The sequence below is a fragment of the Scyliorhinus torazame genome, chromosome 27, assembly GCF_047496885.1.
Source record: "Scyliorhinus torazame isolate Kashiwa2021f chromosome 27, sScyTor2.1, whole genome shotgun sequence".
Taxonomy (NCBI): Eukaryota; Metazoa; Chordata; class Chondrichthyes; order Carcharhiniformes; family Scyliorhinidae; genus Scyliorhinus; species Scyliorhinus torazame.
Window position 1 is genome coordinate 40,283,662 of NC_092733.1, and position 20,963 is coordinate 40,304,624.

The 20,963-nt window shown below is 49.4% G+C and overlaps 1 protein-coding gene across 1 annotated transcript in view; it reads left to right on the forward strand.

Moving 5' to 3' along the window:
* The window catches only part of LOC140403263 (EVI5-like protein), a 572,353-nt gene that overhangs the window by 174,508 nt on the left and 376,882 nt on the right, over positions 1-20,963 (forward strand). The window contains exon 6 of the mRNA XM_072491040.1: positions 5,093-5,167. Within this exon, the coding sequence (XP_072347141.1) occupies positions 5,093-5,167 (75 nt within the window). The remainder of the gene's footprint in view (positions 1-5,092; positions 5,168-20,963) is intronic.

Sequence of the window (20,963 nt, forward strand, 5' to 3'; positions counted from 1 at the left end):
CATCACGGGCCAGCTCCGCCAGCATCACGGGCCAGCTCACGGGCCAGCATCACGGGCCAGCTCACGGGCCAGCATCACGGGCCAGCTCCGCCAGCATCACGGGCCAGCATCACGGGCCAGCATCACGGGCCAGCTCCGCCAGCATCACGGGCCAGCTCCGCCAGCATCACGGGCCAGCTCCGCCAGCATCACGGGCCAGCTCCGCCAGCATCACGGGCCAGCTCCGCCAGCATCACGGGCCAGCTCCGCCAGCATCACGGGCCAGCTCCGCCAGCATCACGGGCCAGCTCCGCCAGCATCACGGGCCAGCTCCGCCAGCATCACGGGCCAGCTCCGCCAGCATCACGGGCCAGCTCCGCCAGCATCACGGGCCAGCTCCGCCAGCATCACGGGCCAGCTCACGGGCCAGCTCCGCCAGCATCACGGGCCAGCTCCGCCAGCATCACGGGCCAGCTCCACCAGCATCACGGGCCAGCTCCACCAGCATCACGGGCCAGCTCACGGGCCAGCTCCACCAGCATCACGGGCCAGCTCACGGGCCAGCTCCGCCAGCATCACGGGCCAGCTCACGGGCCAGCTCCGCCAGCATCACGGGCCAGCTCCGCCAGCATCACGGGCCAGCTCCACCAGCATCACGGGCCAGCATCACGGGCCAGCTCCGCCAGCATCACGGGCCAGCTCCGCCAGCATCACGCGCCAGCTCCGCCAGCATCACGGGCCAGCATCACGGGCCAGCTCCGCCAGCATCACGGGCCAGCTCCGCCAGCATCACGGGCCAGCTCCGCCAGCATCACGGGCCAGCTCCGCCAGCATCACGCGCCAGCTCCACCAGCATCACGGGCCAGCTCCGCCAGCATCACGGGCCAGCTCCGCCAGCATCACGCGCCAGCTCCACCAGCATCACGGGCCAGCTCCGCCAGCATCACGGGCCAGCTCACGGGCCAGCTCCGCCAGCATCACGGGCCAGCTCCGCCAGCATCACGGGCCAGCTCACGGGCCAGCTCCGCCAGCATCACGGGCCAGCTCCACCAGCATCACGCGCCAGCTCCGCCAGCATCACGGGCCAGCTCACGGGCCAGCTCCGCCAGCATCACGGGCCAGCTCACGGGCCAGCTCCGCCAGCATCACGGGCCAGCTCACGGGCCAGCTCCGCCAGCATCACGGGCCAGCTCACGGGCCAGCTCCACTGTTCAATATGATCATAGCGGCTCTCCTCTCGGCATTAACTCCACTTTCCTCCCCATTCCCTTCAACCCACTACTGATTAAAAATGTATCCATCTCCTCAAATGCACTCACAAAGTCCCAGCATCCACTGCACTCTGGGGTAGAGAATTCCACAGATTCTCCACCCTTTGAGAGAAGTAGTTTCTCCTCATCTCTGTTTTACATTCGCTCTCCCTTATCCTAAGACTCGTTCTGGATTGCCCCACACGAGGAAACATCAGCTCCACAGCTACTTTGTCAATTCCTTTTATCATCTTGTATACCTCAATTAAATAGCCTCTCATTTTTCTAAACGCCAGAGATTATAGGCCCAAACTGCTCAATCTTTATTCGTAAGACAAACCCCATATCTCTGGAATCTCGTGAACCTCCTCTGAACTGCCTCCAATGCAATTACATCTCTCCTCAAATAAGGGACCAAAACTGGACACCGTGCTCCAGGGGCGTGCTCCAGGGGCGTGCTCCAGGGGCGGTCTCACCAATGCCTTGTACGGTTGCAACAACACTTCCCTGCATTTATACTTTATTCCTTTAGCTACAAAGCCACAATTCCATTTACCAGCTGTAATTGCTCGCTAGTTTTCTGAGATTCATGCACAAGGACACTTCTTATCCCTCTGCACCGAAGCACTCTGAGGTTTCTGTCCATTTAGATAACAAGCTGCCTTCACATTTTTATGACTAAAGTGGTAACTTCACACGTTATCCACGTTAAACTCCATCTGCCAAATTTTGGCCCCTCACCTAACTTATCCAGGTTCATTTGTAAACTTCTTAATTCCTCATTGTAACTTTACTGTTGCACCTATTTTTGTCTCATCTGCAAATTTGGCGATAGAACCTTCTATTCCTGTATACATGTCGTTAATATAGATTGTAAATAGCTGGGACCCAAGGACTGAACCCTGTGGCCTCCCCACTGGTTACATCTTGCCATCCAGAGAAAGAGCCATTTATCCCAAATCTGTCCCCTGTCTTCTATCCAAGCGAATAAATTACCCCTAATCCCATGTGATCTAACCTTGTGAATTAACCTTTTGTGCGGCACCTTATCAAATGCCTTCCGGAGGTCCACTACATGTCCAGGATTCCCATTATCCACTTGGCTTGTTACATCTTAAGAACATTCATCAATTAGTCAAACATGATCTACCCTTCATAAAACTATGCTGATTCGCATTTTGACTTTGCAAATGTACTGTTATTACTTCCTTAATAATGGATTCTAATAATTTCCCAATGACCGATGTCTATAGTTATCTACTTTCTGCCTCCCTCCCTTTTTGAATAAGGGCGTTATGTTAGTATTTTTCCAATCCACTGGAACCTTTCCCGCATCTAGGGAATTTTGGAATATTATAACCAATGGATCCACTATCTCCACTGCCACTTCCTTTAAAACCCTAGGATGTCGGCCATCAGGCCCTGGGGAATTGTCTGCCCTCAATCCCAAGAGTTTGTTCAGTACTTTTTCCTTCTTGAAGATGATTGTTTCTCCTTTTCTATTATTCTGCATTAGCTGTTACTATTGGGATGGTGCTGCTGGCCTCCAATGTGAAATCTGAGGCAAACTATTGATTTAGCCTCTCCATTTCTGTGCTCCTCCACTATTGACTCCCCGGCCTATCCGCCAAGGGAACAACATTCCCTTTAGCCGTGGAGAGAGTGCGGATTCGTAGGAGCAATATGGAGACACAAATGCTTACACCATTGGTTGTGTGGCATTGTGTGCTGTGCCACGGCAAGTAAATAGTATGTTAACTACATTAAGATGCACAAATGAAGGGCATTGTTTAACCAGGTACTCGGAGTACTTATAAAGAGGGACTGCTGCCACACGTGGTTGGTAGGTAGGTCGCAGATAGAGGACACGCTGCGTTCTGTAAATAAACCCCTCCTGTTAGCAAGGAAAGTATTTGTGTCCAGCTTTCATGCTTCACTGTCTTGGGATTGGAGTGTCTCAGCACAAATTTAAATGATTGACTCAGTGCTGGGAAAGGGAGCAGTGGATATGTGGAAGTGTGGAGATCTCATTGAGAAATCCAATGTCACTGCAAATCAAACAAATTTTACCCTCGGAGTACACACCAGACAAACCAGACTAGAATCGTGAAATTTACAACAGAGGAAGCAACCATTCATTGGTGCATAATCTTGAGTTAGTCGAGCCTTAATTCATTTCCCTTTTACTTCCCTGTGTACTTTCAGATTCAGTCTGAGAGACATCAACACCACCAAGTTGAGAATTTAGTACTGAACAAAGTTGAATTTGATAAATTTGAACCGAGGTCAGTAACTTTAAGCTCAAACGCTGATGTATGTAAACTTCTTCCATGTGCACCGTCACAGGTATAATGGCATTCCAGAAAATATACCAGTTTCTAATCGTGAGCAGTATACCCAAGTATACCAAGACACGGGCTTCCGTCAGGCATGTGCCAGAACAACATCATTGACATAGAGGCATGGAGTATTTCATAGAATTTACAGTGCAGAAGGAGGCCATTCGGCCCATCGAGTCTGCACCGACTCTCGGAAAGAGCACCCTACCCAAGCCCACACCTCCACCCTATCCGCATAACCCAGTAACCCCACCCAACACTAAGGGCAATTTTGGACACTAAGGGCAATTTATTACGGCCAGTCGACCTCACCTGCACATCTTTGGGCTGTGGGAGGAAACCGGAGCACCCGGAGGAAACCCACGCAGACACGGGGAGGACGTGTAGGCTCCACACAGACAATAACCCAAGCCGGGAATCGAACTTGGGACCCTGGACCTGTGAAGCAACTGTGCTAACCACTATGCTCACCTCCACCACACTCCCAGGCAGCACATTCCAAACCCCAACAACTCCAACCTCCAACCCCAACATAGAATTTTCTCTTCATCTCACTCCGAGCTCTCTTGCTGACCATCCTGAAATTGTGACCCCCCCCCCCCCCCCCCCCCCCCCCAAGTCACTGACATACCAAACAGTGGAAACGGAATATCCTTCAAAATTGTTCAGAATTTTGAACACCTCAATAAGGTCGCCTCTTAATCGTCTCTGCTCCAGGGGAACAAGCCCAATTTCCCCTTGTATTTAAAATTCCTCATTCCTGGCATCATTCGAGTAAATCTCCTCTGCACTCTCTCCAGGGCTTTAACATCCTTCCTTCAATAAGGTGCCCAGAACTGAACACAATACTCCAAATGTGGTCTGACCAATGATTTGTAGAGGTGTAGCATCACTTCCTTGGGGCAGCACGGTAGCATAGTGGTTAGCACAATTGCTTCACAGCTCCAGGGTTCTACGAATTTCATCAGAGGTTTCAAAAGAGAGCTGGATATATATTTGAAAGTGACGAATTTAGAGGGTTTCGGAGATGGGGCTGGGGAATGGGACGAGCTGGGTAGCTCTTTTGGGAGCCGGTGTAGACACGATGGCTGAATGGCCTCCTCCTGTGGGTACAACAAACAAACAATAACAAACAAGCTGATGTGTTTGTGCACTGTGGCGGTGGGCGAGGAGGACCATATTGTAAACACGCAGACAATAGTCACATCGAGAATAGCCCAAAGGAGGCTTTGTATTGCCATAACCCACAGGATGGTACCTCCACATTGACGTTTACTAAGCTTTACTCTGAAGATTCATTATTGTGCCGTGTCATTCATGTATACCGGGTGGTGGTGCTAATTGAACAAGACCCTGGTTCTCTCGACCCATGGCTGGTTTGAACGGCAAGAGCCTCCAGCATGCCCGTTATTGTGAAGTAGCAGAAAAGTGTCCCTTGGCCATCAGTCAGCCGCTGAGTCCTCGTGCATTGTAAGACGGGCCTGAATTTTCTCCCAGGTTTGATACTGCGTTTCTTTGTTACAGGCGTACTCTCTGGTGGACCGTGAAGTTGGATATTGCCAAGGGAGTGCATTCATCGTCGGGCTACTCCTCATGCAGGTCAGTGTGAATCGATTCTGCGGCCCTTCCTGCAGAATGTTGTGTGGCGCTTTTGTCTAAATACTGCGACCGCACTCTTGGTGTGAGATCTTCACACGTCGTTTCCTGGTGTTTCCAGAATCAGCTTTGAAACAGAAACATCACAAATAGGAGCAGGAGGAGGCCATTCGGCCCCTCGAGCCTGCTCCCCCAGTCATTCTGATCGTGGCTGATCATCCAACTCAATAGCCCAATGCCGCTTTCCCCCATGTCCTTTGATCCCCTTCGCCCCAAGTGCGATATCGAGCTGCTTCTTGAAAACACAATGAATTCCACAGACCGACCAATCTCTGGGTACAAAAAATTCTCTTCAACTCTGTCCTAAATGCTCCACCTGTGTCCTCGGACTGTGGCCCCTGGTACACGCCCGCCATCAGGAACATCCTTCCTGCATCTGACCTGGCCAGTCCTGTGAGAATGTTTTAGGTTTCTATGAGATCCCACCTCATTCCAGCGAGTCTAATCCTAACCAATCCAATCTCTCCTCACACATCGGTCCTGCCATCCCAGGAATCAGTCTGGTAAACCTTCACTGCACTCCCTCTATCGCAAGACCATCCTTCCTCTGATAAAGAGACCAAACTGCCCACACGACTCCAGGCGTGGCCTCACCAAGGCCCGGTATAATTGCAGCAGGACATCCCTGTTCCTGTACGCGAAACCTCTCGCAATGAAGGCCAACATACCGTTAGCCTTCTTTACCGCCTGCTGCACCTGCATGCTTACCTTCAGTGACTGGTGCACGGGGAACCCAGCACTCGTTGCACATTCACTTCTCTCACTCTAGTGTGAGAGCATCCTTTTACTTCAGATACTTTATCCACGTACCCGGTGTTCTGCACACAGGTGGTAGTTAAGACCATAAGACATAGGAGCGGAGGTAACGCCATTCGGCCCATCGAGTCCACTCCACCATTCAATCATGGCTGATTTCAACTCCATTTACCCGCTCTCTCTCCATAGCCCTTAATTCCTCGAGAAATCAAGAATTTATCAACTTCTGTCTTAAAGACACTCAACGTCCCGGCCTCCACCGCCCTCTGTGGCAATGAATTCCACAGACCCACCACTCTCTGGCTGAAGTAATTCTCCTCATCTCTGTTCTTAAGTGACTCCCTTTTATTCTCAGGCTGTGCCCCCGGGTCCTAGTCTCCCTGCTAATGGAAACAACTTCCCTACATCCACCCTATCTAAGCCATTCATTTTCTTGTAAGTTTCTATTAGATCTCCCCTCAACCTCCTAAACTCCAATGAATATAATCCCAGGATCCACAGACGTTCATCGTATGATAGGCCTACCATTCCTGGGATCATCCGTGTGAATCTCCAGTGCCAGTATGTCCTTCCTGAGGTGTGGGGCCCAAAATTGCTCACAGTATTCTAAATGGGGCCTAACTAATGCTTTATAAAGCTTCAGAGGTACATCCCTGCTTTTATATTCCAAGCCTCTTGAGATAAATGACAACATTGCATTTGCTTTCTTAATTACGGACTCAACCTGCAAGTTTACCTTTAGAGAATCCTGGACTAGGACTCCCAAGTCCCTTTGCACTTCAGCATTATGAATTTTGTCACCGTTTAGAAAATAGTCCATGCCTCTATTCTTTTTTCCAAAGTGCAAGACCTCGCACTTGCCCACGTTGAATTTCATCAGCCATTTCTTGGACCACTCTCCTAAACTGTCTAAATCTTTCTGCAGCCTCCCCACCTCCTCCATACTACCTGCCCCTCCACCTATCTTTGTATCATCGGCAAACTTAGCCAGAATGCCCCCAGTCCCGTCATCTAGATTGTTAATATATAAAGAGAACAGCTGTGGCCCCAACACTGAACCCTGCGGGACACCACTCGTCACCGGTTGCCATTCTGAAAAAGAACCTTTTATCCCAACTCTCTGCCTTCTGCCTGACAGCCAATCGTCAATCCATGTTAGTACCTTGCCTCGAATACCATGGGCCCTTGTTTTACTCAGCAGTCACCCGTGAGGCACCTTATCAAAGACCTTTTGGAAGTCAAGATAGATAACATCCATTGGCTCTCCTTGGTCTAACCTATTTGTTATCTCTTCAAAGAACTCTAACAGGTTTGTCAGGCACGACCTCCCCTTACTAAATCCATGCTGACTTGTCCTAATCCGACCCTGCATTTCCAAGAATTTAGAAATCTCATCCTTAACGGTGGATTCTAGAATCTTGCCAACAACCGAGGTCAGGCTAATTGGCCTATAATTTTCCATCTTTTTCCTTGTTCCCTTCTTGAACAGGGGGGTTACAACAGCGATTTTCCAATCCTCTGGGACTTTCCCTGACTCCAGTGACTTTTGAAAGATCATAACTAACGCCTCCACTATTTCTTCAGCTATCTCCTTTAGAACTCTAGGATGTAGCCCATCTGGGCCCGGAGATTTATCAATTTTTAGACCTCTTAGTTTCTTTAGCACTTTCTCCTTTGTGATGGCTACCATATTCAACTCTGCCCCCTGACTCTCCTGAATTGTTGGGGTATTACTCATGTCTCCTACTGTGAAGACTGACGCAAAGTACTTATTTAGTTCCTGTTATAACCTGCCTACTTACCATTGGCTGGGGACTAATGACAATCCCACAATCCTGTGGGTGTATGAGCTTCCCCAATGAGGGGGGCGGAGAAACCATTAGTAAACTCCTAGTATAAATAAAGCTGGCCAGTTTAGGAACCAGCAGGAAGGAGTGTGCAGCAAGGGAAGTTGCTGCTGCTGTTATATATATATATATATATATATATATGTTATTGTAAATAAATGTTATTACTTTGTATCCTTAAAACTCGTGCTGGATTCTTCGTGGCCCTCACAAAACTGGCGACGAAGGTTAAAGTGAATAGCTGTCTACACTGCTGAAGCCACCTCCCTGGATTTTTGTTGGATACAGGTTGGAAGTTGTTTTACCATTATACCATGCCTCTGTACGGACGTTTGGATGTTTTGGATGCAGCGCTGGAAAGCTGGAACCAGTACACACAATGGATGCGTTATTATTTCCGGGCAAACAATATCACTGAAAACGAGCGCCAGGTGGTCATATTGCTCACCGCCTGCGGCCTGCATATGTTTGGGTGATTAGGAGCCTTACGTACCCAGCTGCGCCGGACACCAAAACGTTTGATGAACTTGTGAATATAGTGGGGCAACATTTTAACCCAACCCCGTCCATGATAGTCCAGCGTTACCGGTTTAATACCGCTGAGAGGACCCCTGGAGAATCCCTTGCCGATTTTCTATCCAGGCTACGCAGGATTGCGGAGTACTGTGATTATGGTGAGACCTTGTCAGAAATGTTACGCCACCGTTTGGTTTGCGGTATTAACAATGCGGCCACCCAGAGAAAGTTGTTGATTGAGCCAACATTGACTTTTCAACAGGCCATTCAAATAGTATTGTCCCGAGAGAGCGCAGAACGAGGAGTGCAGGAGCTACAGGGAATGGAAGTGCATGCCTTGGGGCGCAACCCCTTCCGTCCGAAAACGTCCCCCCGCACTCCTGCGGTACCTTGGGCGAGGCAACGTCCGGACCGACGCCAGTGGCCGTCGGACATTCCTCCCCGAAGGGAGCCTTCTCCAGAACCAATGGATGAGGAGCCATGTCCGTGTCAGACTTGTAGGCGCCGACCCCGTCGTGGACGGCGGTCCTGGGGGCGCCAGCGGCGCCGTCATTCCGACCGAAACTGGGACCAGCCCAGGGGCCGTAACTGGGACCAGCCCAGAGGCCGTACCTTCCATGTGGATGAACCTGCGGCGACTACTCCTGAGGACATGGAGACGGAGGACGACTGCCTGCAGCTGCATTGTGTGGCAGCTCCCCGTGTGGCCCCCATTAAGGTGACAGTACGGGTCAATGTCCACCCGCTTGAGATGGAGTTGGATACTGGCGCAGCGGTCTCCGTGATCGCCCAGAGGACATTCGACCGCATCAAGCAGGGTATACAGACCCTTACATTAACCGACTCACAGGCCAGGTTGGCCACCTACACGAGGGAACCACTGGACATTGCAGGAACTACAATGACCCCTGTTGTTTTTGGACACCAGGAGGAGCGTTTCCCACTTATCGTGGTGCGCGGCCATGGGCCCAGCCTGTTGGGTCGGGACTGGTTGCGCCATTTGCGGTTGCAATGGCAGCACATCCTCCAAACAGTTTCTGAAGGGTTGACTGAGGTGCTAGGACGATACCCAGATATACTCCAGTCTGGTTTGGGGAAAATAAAAGGGGCCGTAGCCCGTATCCAAGTTGAACCAGGAGCCACGCCGCGCTATTTCCGGGCGCGCCCGGTGCCTTACGCCTTGCTCGAGAAGTTAGAAGGGGAGCTCACTCGTTTGGAGAGTTTGGGTATTATCAGGCCCGTCCGTTTTGCTGACTGGGCAGCACCAATTGTACCTGTAATGAAGCCAGATGCCACAGTTCGCTTGTGTGGCGACTATAAACTTACAGTGAATACGGCTTCCCGACTCGACCGATATCCAATGCCTCGCATAGAGGATCTCTACACAAAGCTTGCAGGTGGACTCTCGTTCACAAAATTAGATATGAGTCACGCCTACCTGCAGTTGGAGCTGGACCCTGCCTCCCGCCCATATGTAATGATTAATACACACCGGGGCCTGTATGAATATACACGGTTGCCCTTTGGAGTATCCTCTGCCTGCGCAATTTTTCAATGTGTTATGGAGGGCATTTTGAGAGGTTTACCACGTGTGGCTGTCTACCTAGATGACGTTTTGATTACAGGGACGTCGGAGCAGGAACTTTTGGAAAATCTGGAGGCTGTCCTTAGACGCCTTTCGGAGGCTGGAGTCCGTTTACGTCGCACGAAGTGTGTATTTCAGGCAAAGGAAGTCGTCTACCTAGGTTATCGGGTGGACCGCGAAGGTTTGCACCCCGTCGCAGAGAAGGTGCGTGCAATTCAACATGCCCCCGCCCCGACTGACACTTCGCATCTTCGTTCTTTTCTCGGTCTCGTAAACTATTGCGGGAAGTTCCTCCCCAATCTGGCAACTACGCTGGCCCCTTTGCACCTTCTGCTAAAGAAAAATCACACCTGGGTTTGGGGTCAGCCGCAAGAAACCGCTATCCGGCGGGTAAAGGAACAATTGTCGTCGTCTGGGTTATTAACCCACTATGATCCTGGAAAGCCTTTGCTCGTCACATGTGATGCATCCCCGTATGGTATTGGGGGGCCGTCTTGTCCCACAAGATGGAGAACGGGGCCGAATGACCGATAGCTTTCGCCTCCCGCACATTGACTGCAGTGGAGAAAAAGTATGCGCAGATCGAGAAGGAGGGCTTTTTGTGGTGAAACGCTTCCACCAGTACATGTATGGCCGCCATTTCACTATCGTGACTGATCATAAGCCTCTGCTGGGACTTTTCAGAGAGGATAAGCCAATACCGCCCATTGCTTCTGCACGGATCCAGCGCTGGGCTTTGTTGCTTGCTGCATACGAGTATTCTCTGGAGCACAAACCAGGTTCGCAGATAGCAAATGCCGACGCACTGAGCCGATTGCCTTTATCGACCGGCCCCATGTCGACCCCCACGACCGGTGAGGTGGTTGCAACCCTAAATTTTATGGACACCTTGCCTGTCACGGCATCACAGATCCGTGAGTGGACCCAGACGGAGCCAGTCCTGTCAAAGGTTCGGCACATAGTCCTGTATGGTGGGCAGCATAGACAGCTCCCAGGTGAGTTGCGGGCATTTTCCTCCAAGCTGTCAGAATTCAGCGTGGAAGACGGCATCCTCTTGTGGGGGACGCGTGTGATTGTCCTGGAAAAAGGCCAGGAGCTGATACTAACAGACTTGCACAATGGGCATCCAGGTGTGACCAAAATGAAAATGTTGGCCCAGAGTTATGTCTGGTGGCCAGGCCTCGACACCGACATTGAGAAGGTGGCCCAAAACTGCTCCATTTGCCAGGAGCATCAGAAGCTTCCGCCGGCCGCGCCCCTACATCACTGGGAATGGCCAGGGCGGCCTTGGGCACGCTTACATGCAGATTTCGCAGGTCCTTTTCAAGGATCCATGTTCCTTCTATTAATTGACGCCCAGTCTAAATGGCTAGAGGTGCATAAGATGCAGGGGACAACGTCCTGCGCAACAATTGAAAAGATGCGTTTGTCGTTTAGTACGCATGGCCTCCCCGAGGTGCTAGTCACGGATAACGGCACTCCATTCACTAGTGAGGAGTTTGCGAGGTTCATGAAGATGAATGGCACACGCCATATCCGCACTGCCCCTTACGGCTTCAAATGGGTTGGCAGAGTGCGCAGTGCAGACATTCAAAAGAGGCCTAAAGAAGCAGTCTTCCGGATCAATGGACACGAGACTGGCTCGCTTTTTGTTTTCGTATAGGACCACCCCATGCGGTGACTGGGGTAGCTCCCGCAGAACTCCTAATGGGCCGGAGACTTCGCACCCGCCTTAGTATTGTTTTCCCGGACATTGGCGCAAAAGTACGCCGCACACGAGAACGGCAGGGACAGGGATTTTCTCGGCATCGGCCGATTCGGCAGTTTGCGCCCGGTGATCCCGTGTTCGTTAGCAATTTTTCTGGTGGTGCCCACTGGATTCCTGGCGTAATCTTTCGCCAAACGGGCCCTATATCTTACCAGGTGCAAGTCCAGGGTCATCTCCAGCGCAAACATGTTGACCACGTTCGGTCCAGAAGACTATCCCCTCAAAAGATTCCCCGCCCCCGGAGCTCATTTCAACAGCCGCAGAGACCAGAGACAATGGAAGGTAGTCCTCACAATCTTCCACTGGTGCCTCACTCGAAGCCTGCGCAGGTCGTTACAGAACCGAATGGAGATAGAGACGCTGACATGACGGAGGCAGCAGACTCTGACTCTGAGATGGAGACACAGGATGCATCAGAGGGGGAATCCTCGGGTCCACGGGCCGTCGATGTACAACCGCTGCGCCGTTCATCACGGAAGCGCCGGTCTCCGTCTCGTTACACGCCGCCTGATCCAGCGCCGCGTGCAAATGGTGTCCGGCCTGCGGCAAAACGAGTCCGACGCCCTCCTTCGCCAGGGTCTTCGGTGGATTCCTTGGACTTTGGGGGGGGAGGGATGTTATAACCTGCCTACTTACCATTGGCTGGGGACTAATGACAATCCCACAATCCTGTGGGTGTATGAGCTTCCCCAATGAGGGGGGTGGAGAAACCACTAGTAAACTCCTAGTATTAAAGCTGGCCAGTTTAGGAACCAGCAGGAAGGAGTGTGCAGCAAGGGAAGTTGCTGCTGCTGTTATATATATATATATATATATATATATATATATATATATATATATATATATATATATATATATATATATATATATATAATATATATGTTGTAAATAAATGTTATTACTTTAGAATCATAGAATCAGAGAAGTTTACAGCATGGAAACAGGCCCTTCGGCCCAACCAGTCCATGCCGCCCAGTTTTTACCATTAAGCTAGTCCCAGTTGCCCGCACTTGGCCCATAACCCTCTATACCCATGTTACCCATGTAACTATCTAAATGCTTTTTAAAAGACACAATTGTACCCGCCTCTACTACTACCTCTGGCAGCACATTCCAGACACTCACTACCCTCTGAGTGAAGAAATTGCCCCTCTGGGCCCTTCTGAATCTCTCCCCTCTCACCTTAAACCTATGCCCTCTAATTTTAGACTCCCCTACCTTTGGGAAAAGATGTTGACTATCTACCTTATCTATGCCCCTCATTATTTTATAGACCTCTATAAGATCACCCCTAAGCCTCCTACGCTCCAGGGAAAAAAGTCCCAGTCTATCCAGCCTCTCCTTATAACTCAAACCATCAAGTCCCGGCAACATCCTAGTAAATCTTTTCTGCACTCTTTCTAGTTTAATAATATCCTTTCTATAATAGGGTGACCAGAACCGCACACAGTATTCCAAGTGTGGCCGTACCAGTGTCTTGTACAACTTCAACAAGACGTCCCAACTCCTGTATTCAATGTTCTGACCAATGAAACCAAGCATGCCGTGGTTTACCAAAGAAGTGGAATCTCTTGTTAAGAGGAAGAAGGAGGCCTATGTGAAGATGAGGTGTGAAGTTTCAGTTGGGGCGATGGATAGTTACATGGTAGCGAGGAAGGATCTAAAGAGAGAGCTAAGACGAGCAAGGAGGGGACATGAGAAGTATTTGGCAGGAAGGATCAAGGAAAACCCAAAAGCTTTCTATAGGTATGTCAGGAATAAGCGAATGACTAGGGACAGAGTAGGACCAGTCAAGGACAGGGATGGGAAGTTGTGTGTAGAGTCTGAAGAGATAGGCGAGATACTAAATGAATATTTTTCGTCAGTATTCACTCAGGAAAAAGATAATGTTGTGGAGGAGAATGCTGAGCTCCAGGTAAATAGATTAGATGGCATTGAGGTAAGTAGGGAAGAGGTGTTGGCAATTCTGGACAGGCTGAAAATAGATAAGTCCCCGGGGCCTGATGGGATTTATCCTAGGATTCTCTGGGAGGCCAGGGAAGAGATTGCTGGACCATTGGCTTTGATTTTTATGTCATCATTGGATACAGGAATAGTGCCAGAGGACTGGAGGATAGCAAATGTGGTCCCTTTGTTCAAAAAGGGGAGCAGAGACAACCCCGGCAACTATAGACCGGTGAGCCTCACGTCTGTAGTGGGTAAAGTCTTGGAGGGCATTATAAGAGACAAGATTTATAATCATCTAGATAGGAATAATATGATCAGGGATAGTCAGCATGGCTTTGTGAAGGGTAGGTCATGCCTCACAAACCTTATCGAGTTCTTTGAGAAGGTGACTGAACAGGTAGACGAGGGTAGAGCAGTTGATGTGGTGTATATGGATTTCAGCAAAGCGTTTGATAAGGTTCCCCACGGTAGGCTATTGCAGAAAATACGGAGGCTGGGGATTGAGGGTGATTTAGAGACGTGGATCAGAAATTGGCTAGCTGAAAGAAGACAGAGGGTGGTGGTTGATGGGAAATGTTCAGAATGGAGTACAGTCACAAGTGGAGTACCACAAGGATCTGTTCTGGGGCCGTTGCTGTTTGTCATTTTTATCAATGACCTAGAGGAAGGCGCAGAAGGGTGGGTGAGTAAATTTGCAGACGATACTAAAGTCGGTGGTGTTGTCGATAGTGAGGAAGGAAGTAGCAGGTTACAGAGGGATATAGATAAGCTGCAGTGCTGGGCTGAGAGGTGGCAAATGGAGTTTAATGTAGAGAAGTGTGAGGTGATTCACTTTGGAAGGAAAAACAGGAATGTGGAATATGTGGCTAATGGAAAAGTTCTTGAAAGTGTGGATGAGCAGAGGGATCTAGGTGTCCATGTACATAGATCCCTGAAAGTTGCCACCCAGGTTGATAGGGTGGTGAAGAAGGCCTATGGAGTGTTGGCCTTTATTGGTAGAGGGATTGAGTTCCGGAGTCAGGAGGTCATGTTGCAGCTGTACAGAACTCTGGTACGGCCGCATTTGGAGTATTGCGTACAGTTCTGGTCACCGCATTATAGGAAGGACGTGGAGGCTTTGGAACGGGTGCAGAGGAGATTTACCAGGATGTTGCCTGGTATGGAGGGAAAATCTTATGAGGAAAGGCTGATGGACTTGAGGTTGTTTTCGTTAGAGAGAAGAAGGTTAAGAGGAGACTTAATAGAGGCATACAAAATGATCAGAGGGTTAGATAGGGTGGACAGTGAGAGCCTTCTCCCGCGGATGGAAATGGCTAGCACGAGGGGACATAGCCTTAAACTGAGGGGTAATAGATATAGGACAGAGGTCAGGGGTAGGTTCTTTACGCAAAGAGTAGTGAGGCCGTGGAATGCCCTACCTGCTACAGTAGTGAACTCGCCAACATTAAGGGCATTTAAAAGTTTATTGGATAAACATATGGATGATAATGGTATAGTGTAGGTTAGATGGCTTTTGTTTCGGTGCAACATCGTGGGCCGAAGGGCCTGTACTGCGCTGTATTGTTCTATGTTCTATGTTCTATGCCGAATGCCTTCTTCACCACCCTGTCCACCTGCGACTCCACCTTCAAGGAGCTATGAACCTGTACTCCTATATCTCTTTGTTCTATAACTCTCCCCAACGCCATACCATTAACTGAGTAGGTCCTGGCCTGATTCGATCTGCCAAAATGCATCACCTCACATTTATCTAAATTAAACTCCATCTGCCATTCGTCGGCCCACTGGCCTAATTGATCAAGATCCCGTTGCAATCCTAGATACCCTTCTTCACTATCCACTGTGCCACCAATCTTGGTGTCATCTGCAAACTTACTAACCATGCCTCCTAAATTCTCATCCAAATCATTAATATAAATCACAAATAACAGTGGACCCAGCACCGATCCCTGAGGCACACCACTGGTCACAGGCCTCCAGTTTGAAAAACAACCCTCTACAACCACCCTCTGTCTTCTGTCGTCCAGCCAATTTTGAATCCAATTGGCAACCTCACCCTGGATCCCATGAGCTTTAACCTTCTGCAACAACCTACCATGCGGTACCTTGTCAAAGGCTTTGCTAAAGTCCATGTAGACAACGTCTACTGCACTGCCCTCATCTACCTTCTTGGTCACCCCCTCAAAAAACTCAATCAAATTTGAGAGACATGATTTTCCACGCACAAAGCCATGCTGACTGCCACGAATCAGTCCTTGCCTCTCTAAATGCTTGTAGATCCTGTCTCTCAGAATACCTTCTAGCAACTTACCTACTACAGACGTTAGGCTCACCGGTCTGTAGTTCCCAGGCTTTTCCCTGCTGCCCTTCTTAAACAAGGGCACAACATTCGCTACTCTCCAATCTTCAGGCACCTCACCTGTGGCTGCCGATGATTCAAATATCTCTGTTAGGGGACCCGCAATTTCCTCCCTAGCCTCCCACAACATCCTGGGATACATTTCATCAGGTCCCGGGGATTTATCTACCTTGATGCGCTTTAAGATTTCCAGCACCTCCTCCTCTGTAATATGCACACTTCTCAAGACATCACTATTTATTTCCCTTACTTTCCTAACATCCATGCCTTTCTCCACCGTGAATACCGATGAGAAATATTCATTCAGGATTTCACCCAACTCTTGTGGCTCTGCACATAGATGTCCTTGTTGATCCTTGAGAGGCCCTACTCTGTCCCTAGTTACTCTTTTTCCCTTGATGTATCTGTAGAAGCTCTTTGGATTCTCCTTTGCATTATTTGTCAAAGCAATTTCATGTCCCCTTTTTGCCCTCCTGATTTCCCTCTTAACTCTATTTCGACAATCTCTATACTCTTCAAGGGATCCACTTGATCCCAGTTGTTTATGTACGTCATATGCCTCCTTCTTCTTTTTGACCAGAGTCTCAATATCTCGAGTCATCCAGGGTTCCCTACTTCTACCAGCCTTGCCCTTCACTCTAAAGGGAATGTGCTTACCCTGAACCCTGGTTAACACATTTTTAAAAGCCTCCCATTTACCAGCTGTCCCTTTGCCTGCCAACAGTCTCCCCCAATCTACCTCTGAAAGTTCCTGTCTGATACCATCAAAATTGGCCTTGCCCCAATTAAGAATTTTAACTCTTGGGCCAGACCTATCATTCTCCATAGCTATCTTAAAACTAATGGAGTTATGGTCACTTGTCCCAAAGTGATCCCTCACTAACACTTCTGTCACTTGCCCTTCCTTATTTCCCAAGACGAGGTCAAGTTTTGCCCCCTCTCTAGTCGGTCCATCCACATACTGAATGAGAAATTCCTCCTGAATACACTCAACAAATTTCCCTCCATCCAAGCCCCTAATGCTATGGCTGTCCCAGTCAATGTTGGGAAAGTTAAAGTCCCCTACTATTACCACCCTATTTTTCTTGCAGCTATCTGTAATCTCCTTACATATTTGCTCCTCAATTTCCCGCTGACTATTTGGGGGCCTGTAGTACAGTCCTATCAAGGTGATCTCTCCCTTCTTATTTTTCAGTTCCACCCATATAGACTCAGTGGGCGAACCCTCGGATATATCCCCTCTAAGTACTGCCGTGATGTTCTCCCTAATCAAAAACGCCACTCCCCCTCCTCTCTTACCTCCTGTTCTATCCTTTCTATAGCATCTGTACCCCGGAACATTGAGCTGCCAGTCCTGCCCCTCCCTTAGCCATGTTTCAGTCATAGCTATAATATCCCAGTCCCATGTGCCCATCCATGCCCTGAGTTCATCCGCTTTGCCCGTCAGGCCCCTTGCATTGAAATAAATGCAGTTTAATGTAGACTTTCCTTGCTCTCTGCCCTGCTTTCTCTGGTCATGCTTTACACACTCTTCCTTCCTGCCTTTTGTTTCCGTCCCCACTGACTTCCTACATCGGTTCCCATCTTTGTATCCTTAAAACTCGTGCTGGATTCTTCGTGGCCCTCACAAAAGTTCCTCCGCTATTTCCTTGTCTCCCATCACTAGATTACCAGCATCATTTTGGAGCGGCCCAATGTCTCCCGTTTGTTTTTAATGTATTTAAAGAAACTTTTACTATCATTCCTAATGTTAGTGGCTAGCCTACCTTCATATTTGATCCTCTTTCCTTATTTCTCTCTTTGTTATCCTCTGTTTGTTTTTGTAGCCTTCCCAATCTTCTGACTTCCCACTACTCTTTGCCACATTATAGGCTTTCTCTTTTGCTTTGATGCATTCCCTAACTTCCTTTGTCAGCCATGGCTGCCTAATCCCCCCTCTGATAACCTTTCTTTTCTTTGGGATGAACCTCTGTACTGTGTCCTCAATTACTCCCAGAAACTCCTGCCATTGCTGTTCTACTGTCTTTCCCACTAGGCTCTGCTCCCAGTCGATTTTCGTCTGTTCCTCCCTCATGCCCCTGTAGTTACCTTTATTTAACTGTAACACCTTTACATCTGATTCTACCTTCTTTCTTTCAAATTGGAGATTGAATTCTACCATATTATGATCGCTGCCTCCTAAGTGTTCCCTTACTTTAAGATCTTTTATCAATTCTGGCTCATTACATAACACTAAGTCCAGAATGGCCTGTTCCCTCGTGGGCTCCATCACAAGCTGTTCCAAAAAGCCCCCCTGTAAACATTCAATGAATTCCCTTTCCTTGGGTCCACTGGCAACATTATTTACCCAGTCCACCTGCATATTGAAGTCCCCCATGATCACTGTGACCTTGCCTTTCTGACATGCCCTTTCTATTTCGTGGTGCATCTTGTGCCCCTGGTCCTGACCACTGTTAGGAGGCCTGTACATAACTCCCATTATGGTTTTTTTGCCTTTGTGGTTCCTCAACTCTTCCCACACAGACTCCACATCATCTGACCCTATGTCGTTTAGTGCTATTGATTTAATTTCATTCCTAATTAACAAGGCAACCCCGCCCCCTCTGCCCACCTCTCTGTCTTTTCGATAGGTTGTGAATCCCTGGATGTTTAAATGCCAGTCCTGAACCCCCTGCAACCACGTTTCTGTGATGCCTACCACATCATACCTGCCAGTCACAACCTTGTTCCATACACTGCACGCATTTAAATATAGCACCTTTAATTCTCTATTGACCGTCCCTTTTTGTTTTCTTAGTGTGGTGGACCTTGGTTTACTGAGCCTTTCCATACACTGTGTCATATTTTGTGGGATGGGGACTATCGTAACCTCTCCTGAGTTCTGTCTTTTCGTGCTTTTTTGTATTCCTAAGCAGCTACGCTTCCCACTGATTACTTCACCTCTTGGTTCCCTGACTTTCCCTTCCCCCCTCCCCAATCTCTAGTTTAAAGTCCTATTGACCACCCTATTTACTCTTTTCGCCAGAACACTGGTCCCAGCTCGGTTCAGGTGGAGACCATCCCAACAGTATAGGTCCCCCCTGTCCCAAAACTGATGCCAGTGTCCCATGAAAAGGAACCCCTCTTTCCCACACCACTCTTTCAGCCACGTGTTAACTTCCCTTATTCTTGCCTCCCTGTGCCAATTTGCACGTGGCTCGGGCAGTAATCCGGAGATTATGACCCTTGAGGACCTGTTTTTTAATTTGAATCCTAGCTCTTTATAATCTCTAAACAGGTCCTCTTTCCTAGGCTTGCCTATGTTGTTGGTACCGACATGGATCACAACAACTGGATCCTCCCCCTCCCTCTCCAGTATCCTTTCAAGCCGGTCAGAGATGTCCCGCACCCCAGCACCGGGCAGGCAACATACCATGCGGGACTCTTTATCCTGTTCACAAAGGATACTATCTATCCCCCTGATAATAGAATCCCCGACAACTACAACTTGCTTATTTACTCCCTCCCCTTGAATGGCCTGCTGAACCATGGTGCCTTGGTCAACTGACTCATCCTTCCTGCAGCCCTGTTCGCCATCCACACCGGGAGCAAGTGCCTCATACCTGTTGGACAGAGTCAAGGGCTGAGGCTCCTGAGTTCCTGACTGCTGGTTCCCTTTACCTGCCTGACTTGCAGTCACACCCTGCTGTCCCTGGCCACTGGCAGGATTTAAACTATTTACCCTGACAGGTGTGACTGCCTCCTGAAACACAGTGTCCAGGTAAGTCTCCCCCTCCCAGATGTGCCTCAGTGTTTGAAGCTCAGACTCCAGCTCATCAACTCTGAGCCGGAGCTCTTCGAGCAGCCAACACTTACTGCAGATGTGGTCGCTGCAGCTCGCAATGGGATCTGCCAGCTCCCACATCAAGCAGCTCAAGCACATCGCCTGACCAGCCATCACTAATTAATTAATTAGTTTAATTTAAGTTTATGAGTTTAGCTGTGTTTTTTTTTTAAATTTGGGGCAGACTATCAACCAATCAGATCACAGCTTCCCTCTGACGTCACTTTTGGAAAAAGAAACTGGAAAACAGGAAGTTACCGTTAGGTTTTTATACTCACAGAGAGACTGCTCCTCCTCCTCCGAACGGCTCCCGAAACTAGGCCGCGATCCCCGGGTTATAGTAGGTTTTTATACTCACACAGAGACTGCTCCTCCTCCTCCGAACGGCTCCCGAAACTAGGCCGCGATCCCCGGGTTAAAGTAGGTTTTTATACTCACACAGAGACTGCTCCTCCTCCTCCGAACGGCTCCCGAAACTAGGCCGCGATCCCCGGGTTAAAGTAGGTTTTATACTCACACAGAGACTGCTCCTCCTCCTCCGAACGGCTCCCGAAACGAGGCCGCGATCCCCGGGTTAAAGTGGGTTTTTATACTCACACAGAGACTGCTCCTCCTCCTCCGAACGGCTCCCGAAACTAGGCCGCGATCCCCGGGTTAAAGTAGGTTTTTATACTCACAGAGAGACTGCTCCTCCTCCTCCGAACGGCTCCCGAAACTAGGCCGCGATCCCCGGGTTAAAGTGGGTTTTTATACTCACACAGAGACTGCTCCTCCTCCTCCGAACGGCTCCCGAAACTAGGCCGCGATCCCCGGGTTAAAGTGGGTTTTTATACTCACACAGAGACTGCTCCTCCTCCTCCGAACGGCTCCCGAAACTAGGCCGCGATCCCTGGGTTAAAGTGGGTTTTTATACTCACACAGAGACTGCTCCTCCTCCTCCGAACGGCTCCCGAAACTAGGCCGCGATCCCCGGGTTAAAGTGGGTTTTTATACTCACAGAGACTGCTCCTCCTCCTCCGAACGGCTCCCGAAACTAGGCCGCGATCCCCGGGTTATAGTAGGTTTTTATACTCTCAGAGACTGCTCCTCCTCCTCCGAACGGCTCCCGAAACTAGGCCGCGATCCCCGGGTTAAAGTA